General features: G+C 51.7%; 1 protein-coding gene across 1 annotated transcript in view; it reads left to right on the top strand.

Moving 5' to 3' along the window:
* The window catches only part of LOC113924639 (testis development related protein), a 46,656-nt gene extending 44,148 nt beyond the window's left edge, over positions 1-2,508 (top strand). Inside the window, exon 4 of the mRNA XM_027598688.2 lies at positions 119-2,508. Within this exon, the coding sequence (XP_027454489.1) occupies positions 119-464 (346 nt within the window). The 3' untranslated portion in view covers positions 465-2,508. The remainder of the gene's footprint in view (positions 1-118) is intronic.
* The last annotated feature ends 6,788 nt before the right edge of the window (positions 2,509-9,296 follow it).

A 9,296-nucleotide genomic window follows, 5' to 3' on the forward strand; every position in this document is an offset into this window, starting at 1 on the left:
TGTGGTCACTTTCTAAATGACTTAAACTTTTTAAAGAGCGTTAGGTATATACGGCGGACACTAACTGAGGCCCTGAGATCACTGGGTCACCAACGCTTGGCTGTCTTGTCTCCCGCAGAACTAACTTGCGGTTAAGAGAGGAGTTGAAGACAGAGAAGAAGTCTGGATTTTGGGACAATTTGGTTTTAAAACAGAGTATTCAGTCTAAGAAACCAGATGAGATTGAAGGTTGGGAGCCCCCAGCACTCGCCCCTGAAGATGTGACGGCCGACGCGGGAGACGCGGCGAGCGGCCGCCCCCCTCGGCCAGGCTGGGAGGAGGAGGGCAAGGGCCGTAGCAAGTACAGCAGCCTGGCGAGCTCAGGGAACAGCTCCCGCTGGAGCCTCCGGTCGGCCGGGAGGCTGGTCGGCATCCGACGGCAGAGCAGGGGCCACCTGACCGACAACTGGGAAGAGCTGGAGTGACCGCACGGGGCCGAGTGCTCTCCAACCACAACTGCTGACGCGACCCCTGCGTCTCCCCCCCCCCCCGCCCCCCCATGCCGGTCTGAGAGTTTGCGGTCTCACTCTGCGTTCGTTCCCATGCCCGCTGGCCCCTCCCACGTGGACGAGAGCAGAGTACCCTCTCTGCCCGCCCGTGTCCGGGCGTTCCTGCCCGCGGACTGACGGAGGAGAGCCCCAGCCGGTGGCCGCCTCCTGGGAAACGTCTGCCCCTTCTGGTCGCAGCGCCGTCAGACGCGGCCCTGTGGGCTGCGCCCTGCTGTTCTCCCCTGTGTGCCCTGTCTCCCCCCCTCCCCCGCGACCCCCCGTGTCCTGCATGTGGTGTCCGTGTGTGTCCACGACACTCGACTGTAGTGGCGGGGCCGGGCTCTCTTCCCAGAAGCCCGTGATCCAGCTGTGAAACCAATCTTCCAAAGGTTATGTTAAATTGTGTTCAGCCTGGCAAATTAAACCTTTTTTCATCTTAAATACCAGGAAAGCAAAGGCTACATTTGATGCAGCACGAAATGCCACTCTCCGCAAAGCATCTTCATCACTTGCGCTGGGAGGAGGAGTCTCCTGCGTGCATGGACGACGGGGACAGTGGTTCTTACTTTAGGGTTCATCTTACTCGTCCTGAACGTCCACGTCCTGATCTTCATGTTCTGAAAACGCGCTGTTCTGTGATTGCAGGTTAAAGAATACCATCAAGGTGGATCAGGTTGAGCAACTTGATTCTCTGAATTGTTCTTGGAAAACACTAATTTGCTGATGGCGTTAAAACTGTATATAAAATACTGCAAGTGCCTCTTTTCTATAATGTGCAGGTGTTTGGTTTCCAAAGTGAGTCAGTTGCCGTGGCTACTGCCGGACGCCCAGGAAGGATGGGCCGCGCACCGTGCTCGGGGCTCCTTCGCAGCACGGCCGCGTCCACAGGTGGCGCCACAGCCGCCTGAGGCAATGGTGGTTTGGAGGAAAAGGTTTAGGGTGTTTCTGAATAAAAACAGAAACCTCCAGTGACACTGTGCATACCTCTCGTGAGAAAACACGGTCCCCCATTGGCTCCGCGTGCACGTCTGTGCCGCGTAGCAAACACACGTGTGGGAACCCACGCAGGCCCGGTGGCGGGACTCCTGATGGTAGAGCGTCAGTCTGTCCTCCATCCATCCGTCCATCTGTCCACCCATCTTTTTTTACTAGAAGAAGCCTACTTGACTGAGTTTTGAACGGGGGGGCATGTTTAAGTGGCATGAAAATAAAGATCGGTTTGTTAGAACCTTGAGATGCTGGGGGTGTGTCTGGTGATGCTGGTGGATGTTGGTGGAACAAGTCCTCAGGGAAAGGGCTCAGTAGGCAGCGGTGGCCCTGCGTCCCCTGCAGCCGCACCCACGCGGCTGTGACCTGGGTGCGTGTGTTAGAGCCCGAGCTGAGGCGCAGGGAAGGAGGCTCTGTGTCTGGGACTCTGGGCGCGGGCAGAGCAAAGTCAGGACCCCGAGACCCGCTGCAGGTCGCTGCACCCACGCGTGGCGACGCCAAGTGCCTGTAACTCACCTCCGTGCAAATCGGTGACGCAAGGCTGACGACAGTCCTTCATAATATGGTTTCTCAAAATCTGAAGACAAAGCCAGATCGGAATTGGAACGTGCACCGTAAATCACATTTTTCTTATCTACCGAGATTAATGTTAGAATAACCTTTTTCTTCTGTTGTATCTGATTAAATGAAAATAAGTATGTCTGCGGTTTTTAATTTATTTATTGGTGTGCTTTGGGAGAGAAGTATTTTTTCTGATAGAATTTACCAAAGCAACTTTGTGTTGTTCATGGCTTAACGAGAGAATGTGGTTTTTTGACTTTGGGGTTTTTGTTTGCATTCTGTGAACACACGACTTCACTGTGCAAAGAGCGAGCGCTCCGTGCTCCTCCTGTTGCTTACTTTGTAAAAGGAAAGTGATTGGCTTTGAAGAAGGTAGAATTCATTCTCAACGCTGAGGTTTTAAAAAAATAAAAGTATCGTTCATTTCCTCTTTCGTTATTAGTCTGCATGGTTATTGGCAACGGCTTCGAGGTGACTGCTTACGGTGACTTGAGTCACAGAAAGCTGATGGCACTTTTCTTGATACCTTAAACCTCATTTAAAAGTGCAAACAATACACGTAGACTATTTCATAAATGACCAATTTCAACCAAAGTTTTTGGGATGTATCTTTTGCATATTTGAGCCGCCTGCTTCCACTGTCCTGTCTGTGAGGAACCAGGGGGAGCGCCTGTGCTCTGGGCGGAGTTTAGGGTCAGGAATTAGAGACGCACCCAGCTGAGAAGCCAGAGCATCCGAGCAACAGTACTTTTACTTAATCACCCTTCTCTTTTGAAAAGATCACCGTCTCTTACAAGAAAGTCTGTGAGGAACAGTAGCCTGTTCCAGAGGAGACAGGTGCGTACCTCAAAAACTGGGGACGCGCGCGGCCAGCCGAGCTCTGCCATCTGGGGATCTCCGGGCGCAGGTCCTTCGGGGAGCGAGGCGTGGGGGGCACTGCGCCCGTTCTGTCCTCGGGGGTCCTTCCTTGTCTCAAGGGAGAGCTAGTCCACGTCCTGTCAGCGAGGGGGCCTGGGGACCCTGCCTGGAGAGTGGGGTCCCCGTGTGTCCAGGGAGCCTTCTCCGCCCGCCCCTTCCAGGTTACTTCTAGCCACTTCCCGGCTTTCTGGTTGCATGCTCATTCTTCAGTGGGTATTTCTTGGCCTGAACAGAAGACCAGCAGGGCCCTCTATTCAGGAAGCTTTGCAGATTAATTGGCTAAGACAGTTTTTCTAACTTTGTGATCCTTTTAAACTAATGTTCAGAATCACCCACTGGGTGGAGCTGAACGCCAGGGTGGGCTGCAGGGGGAGCCGAGGAGGCGTCTGCCTGACCTTTCCCGCGGGATTCGGTGCACTCCCCGGGGCGGGGAGCCGTCTGTCCCCACGTTCTGGTCCCCTGTGGCTGTGCCTGGCAGGCGGCAACCCCACCAGCTGGCCCTGGGCAGGTCCTCGCCCCCAGACCCCACCTGCCAGTTCAGGCGCTGGCTCACTGGCGCCGGGCCGTCCCATAGGATCTGTTCCCCGGCCCAGCCTGGGCCTTCCTGCAGCCCTGCTGGAGCATCCCAAGTACAAGGGATTCACGGGCGTGCCCCCCACCCTGCCCCCCGTGACCCCTGTGCTGCCACCTTCACAGAAACCAGGGCCGAGGGTGGTTTGTGTGCTGGTCAGACTCCCCGGGGTCGTGGGATCCGTGCTGTGTGGGTGGACGGTCCCCTGTGCCCACGGAACGTGTTTCCCAGACCCCCAGCCGAGACGGTGGAGACTTGAAGCCCCAGGGCACCGGGAGCCCTGCAGACCGCGCACCTGGAGCTGGTAACTGATGAACCGGGTGTGGTGGTGGACGTCATGTGGACGCTGTCCCTCCCAGATACCCCGCGTCCCCACAGAATGCCTGTGACGGACGGAGGCAGGGCGGTGGTCAGGCCGCAGGCCACTAGCGTCCTCTGGTGCCGTGGCCGTGAGCCCGGCGACCACAGGGACTTCAGCGAGGGTCCGTGCAGAGACCCTCCGGCGGGTTTGAGGAGCGCCCACACTGCGTGCTGGCCCGCGCAGTCCCTCAGTGTGTCCCCCACTTGGCCACCCAGCTCCTTCTCCATGTCGGTCTGCCCGTCGGCCTTGAAAACCACTGACACTTCGCTCCCTGCGTCCCCTGGGGGCACCCGGCCGGCTGCTTGTGGCGGCGGCCGCAAGGACGCCTGGCACGCGTTGGGTCCGGAGTAGGGTCTGCGCTGTGCGCCCTCGGAACGTGGTCACGGGATCACAGAGCCCACAGGGCCGCAACAAGCGCGAGGCCCTGGTGGAAGGGCTGCAGCGACGAGGCTGCACCTGGAGGTCAGTACGCAGGCCGGCCAGGTGCCGCTTCCGTCAACAGGCCTCTAAACTCAAACTTCCTGTTCCGAGTGCTTCCATGTCGTCGGGATGAAGCCACGCCGGTGCCGCTCCACCGACGAGCGGTGGCTCTGTGGCTCCCAACTGCCCTCCCTGGGGGTCTCCTCGCGGCTGAGGGCTGGCTGCGGTCCCCAGCTCTGCTGGGACGCGGCAGACGCGGTGTCTCCAGGGGCCCAGGACGTGTGCGGCGCAGCAGCAGGGCGGGCGCCCCCACCTCGCGGTGGACAGCACCCGCGGTCCCTCGTGGCTCTCCCCCTTCTCACCTTCTGTGACGGGCAGCGCGGCAGTGACTTCCACCACAAACACCAGGACGCTGCAGCCCCAGGTGCTGTCCCTGGCACCACCAGCCGGATTACTGATCCTCTCCTGACGCCCACACGCAGAGTTCTCCAACTGGCCGGAACATGTCTTTTTAGCTCCTTTTAACTTTTCCCTCAAAAGCGGGACACAGTGTGTGAGCTGTTAAATGCGGTATGTTAGGGGTTGCGTGTCCTCATGGCAGTGGAGGCCGGGCTGAAGGCTGCCGGGTCCCGCTGATGCCCTGGGGACCGGGCTCCAGGCAGCACCACCGTCAGGACGCGCCACATGTCTGTGTGGCCTGTGGCCTCCTGCAGGGATCGCACAGCCCCCGGTGCCCCGCGGGCTCCGTCAGCCTGCCTCCCAGAACGGTTTGTTGGAGAACCTCCCGAGGTTCAGATCTCGCCGCGAGGCCCTCACAGCCTCTGCCTCTTGGTCCACAGTCTCTCCCATGTGTCCAGCAGCAGCTGTGCTGGGCAACAAGCCTGTCACCTTGGGCGGATACATTTACGTTATTAAAATGGTTTTCCAGAATTGCAGGTGAGATGCAGTCATTTGGGTAGAATTTCACCTTTCCAAATAAATGATTATCATTGATCTCTTTGGGATCACGTCTATTGAATGTCATTTCCTTAGTAAGTCAAAATTAGTGTTGGGGTTTTAGGAAAATATAGGATTTTAAAAAGTACAAAGTTTAATTTAACTGTATTTTCAAGAAAGCTGAACGAGTCTGGAAGCGGAGGGGACAATGGGAAATACCAATCACTCACTGGAGTTTTGAGAAGTGAGGTGTGTTTTTCCTTTGGAGACTAGAATTTCAAAAGTCTCCCCCGTGGAGACTTCAGAACTGGTGCAGGAGGTGAGACGGAGACGCCAAAAATTTCTGTTCTGTAAGAAGTCTTCCAAGCATAACACGTAGAAGCAGCACATGAGAAAGCTCAACCAGTGAGGAGAACCCATCAGGAACACACAACTCCAGGGAATCATATTCTTGTATTTCTCTCCCTTTATGTTTGGGAGCCTAGGTGTCTTCAAAAGTAATGTAAAATATTGGGAAAATCTATCTAAATATGAATATTTACCTCAAAGAATTATGGGTAGCATTTAAAATTTTCTGTGTAGGGGTGGAGCAAGATGGCGGAGGAGTAGGAGACCTAGATTTCGTCTGGTCTCAGGAATTCAGGTGAATAGGGATCAAACCATTCTGAACACCTACGAACGCAACAGGAGATCGAAGAGGAGAGTAGCAACAACTCTCTGAACAGAGAAGCGACCACTTACTGGAAGGTAGGACGTGCGGAGAAGTGAATCCGAGGCGATATTCGGGAGGATAGACGGCGGGGGAGGGGGCCTCCGTCGGCCGCTTCTGGCAAGTGCTAGAGCCGCGGAGCACAAAATCGGACCTTTTAGAAGTCGGCTCCGCGGAGGGACGTCGCTGTAGTGGCTAAGCGGGGGGTGGAACCCTCGCGGGACAGTGTGGTCTCAGGACCCTCGGGGTCACAGAAAGACCGGGGGAGCCTGAGTGCGCCAGAGCTCCCAGGGATCGGAGCGGGGAAGCCGGCTGCAGAGACGGAGCCGAGGCGCGGGCTCTCAGCTCGGGGTTGCCATAAACTGTGATCCGCGGCCCAGTCGGGCCACTGCTCCTCCAGCAGGGACCCAACAAGCGGCAGATCCGGGGAGACTCCCCTTCCTCCCCCGGGAGGAGCGGCGCGGGAGCGCACCGCAGGGATCTGCTGGGTTTGGAGACTCCACACGGGGTCGGGAGCCAGAGATAGAAATGCTCAGTCACAGGCCGGGTGAGCACGGAGTGCGGCCGGAGACTGGGGAGACGGGAGTGACTACTTTTCTCTGGGGGCGCACTGAGGAGCGGGGCCCCCAGTTCTCAGCTTCTCCGGGTGGAGATTGGGAGGCTGCCATTTTCGCTCTAATCCTCCAAAGCTGTACCGAGAGCTTGCAGGGAACAAAAGCTCCTGAGAGCAAACCCGAGCAGCTTGCTTAGCCCGGACAGACAAGGGTGGGGCAATTCAGCCTCCGGCAAAGACATTTGGAAACCACAGCAACAGGCCCCTCCCCCAGAAGATCAGCACGAACAGCCAGCAAGCCAAGACCAAGTTTACCGATCAAGGAGGACGGGAGAACTCCAGCACTAGGGGAATACTGCACATAGAATTCATGGCTTTTTTTTACCATGATTCATTAGTTCATCAAAGTTAATTTTTGTTAACTGTTTTTTTTTCTTTTTCCCTTTTTCAACCAACATCTTATCAATCTCTTTTTAAAAAAAATTTTTTTTTTATTTTTCATTTTTAGAGTCATATTTTATCCCTTCATAGTAGTTACCCTTATTTTTGGCATATATATATAAGTTGTTCTCTCTTTAAAATTTTGAGATACAGTTTCTTCTAACAGATTAAAATATACCCTAAATCACTAGTGTATGGCTCTGTTCTAGTCTCCTGCCTGATCACATTCTCTCCCTTTTTTTTTTTAAATCTTTTTTTCAAACAACTTCTTATCAAGTCCTTTTATAAAATCTTTTATAATTTTCATCTTTACAGTCATCTTCTATCCCTTCATTGTATCAACCCTTATTTTGTACATATATGACTTTCTTCCTTTAAAATTTTAGGAGGCACTTTTTTCTAACAGACCAATATACGCCCAAAATCTAGTGTGTGGCACTGATCTATGCACTAGCCTGATCATATTTGATCACATTCTGCTTTTTTTGTATTGTTCTGTTTTTATCTTTTTTTTTTTTTTTCCTCTTTCTTTTTTCTTTCTTTTGCTTTCTTTCCCCCGGTTTCAGGTCTTTTCTGATTTGTATACAGTATATTTGCTGAGGACGTTGTTAACCTGTTAGCATTTTGTTCTCTCATTCATCTATTCTCCTCTGGACAAAATGACAAGACGAAAAAAATCACCTCAGCAAAAAGAACAAGAGGTAGTACCGTCAGCCAGGGACCTACTCAATACGGATATTAGTACGATGTCGGACTTAAGAGTTCAGAATCATGACTTTAAAGATACTAGCTGGGCTTGAAAAAAGCGTGGAAGTTATTAGAGAAACCCTTTCTGGAGAAATAAAAGAACTAAAATCTAACCAAGTCAAAATCAAAAAGGCTATTGATGAGGTGCAATCAAAAATGGGGGCACTAACTGCTAGGATAAATGAGGCAGAAGAGAGAATCAGTGATATAGAAGACCAATGATGGACAATAAAGAGGCTGAGAAAAAGAGGGAGAAACAACTACAGGATCACGAGGGCAGAATTCGAGAGATAAGTGATACAATAAGACGAAACAACATTAGAATAATTGGGATCCAAGAAGAAGAAGAAAGAGAGAGAAGGGCAGAAGGTACATTGGAGCAAATAATAGCAGAGAACTTCCCTAATGTGAGGAAGGAAACAGGCATCAAAATCCAGGAGGCACAGAGAACCCCTCTCAAAATAATAATAGGTCAACACCCCGACATCTAATAGTAAAACTTACGAGTCTCAGACACAAAGAGAAAATCCTGAAAGCAGCTCGGGAGAAGAGATATGTAACCTACAATGGTAAAAATATTAGATTGGCAACAGACCTATCCACAGAGACCTGGCAGGCCAGAAAGGACTGGCAAGATATCTTCAGAGCACTAAACGAGAAAAATATGCAGCCAAGAATACTATATCCAGCTAGGCTGTCATTGAAAATAGAAGGAGAGATCAAAAGCTTCCAGAACAAACAAAAACTAAAGGAATTTGCAAACACGAAACCAGCCCTCCAAGAAATATTGAAAGGGGTCCTCTAAGCAAAGAGAGAGCCTAAAAGCAGCAAAGATCAGAAAGGAACACAGACAACATACAGTAACAGTCAGCTTACAAGCAATACAATGGCACTAAATTCATACCTTTCAATAGTTACCCTGAATGTAAATGGGCTAAATGCCCCAATCAAAAGACACAGGCTATCAGATTGGATTAAAAAACAAGACCCATCCATAGGCTGTCTGCAAGAGACTCATTTTAGACCCAAAGACACCCCCAGATTGAAAGTGAGGGGGTGGGAAACCATTTACCATGCTAATGGACACCAAAAGAAAGCTGGGGTGGCAATCCTTATATCAGACAAACTAGATTTTAAAACAAAGACTGTAATAAGAGATGAGGAAGGACACTATATCCTACTTAAAGGGTCTATCCAACAAGAAGATCTAACAATTGTAAATATCTATGCCCCGAACATGGGAGCAGCCAATTATATAAGGCAATTAATAACAAAAGCAAAGAAACACACTGACAACAATACAATAATAGTGGGGGACTTTAACACCCCCCTGACTGAAATGGACAGATCATCTAAGCAAAAGATCAACAAGGAAATAAAGACTTTAAATGACACACTGGACCAAATGGACTTCACAGACATATTCAGAACATTCCATCCCAAAGCAACGGAATACACATTCTTCTCTAGTGCCCATGGAACATTCTCCAGAATTGATCACATCCTAGGTCACAAATCAGGTCTCAACCGGTACCAAAAGATTGGGATCATTCCCTGCATATTTT

This window comes from Zalophus californianus, chromosome 2, assembly GCF_009762305.2.
Source record: "Zalophus californianus isolate mZalCal1 chromosome 2, mZalCal1.pri.v2, whole genome shotgun sequence".
In the NCBI taxonomy this organism is placed as follows: domain Eukaryota; kingdom Metazoa; phylum Chordata; class Mammalia; order Carnivora; family Otariidae; genus Zalophus; species Zalophus californianus.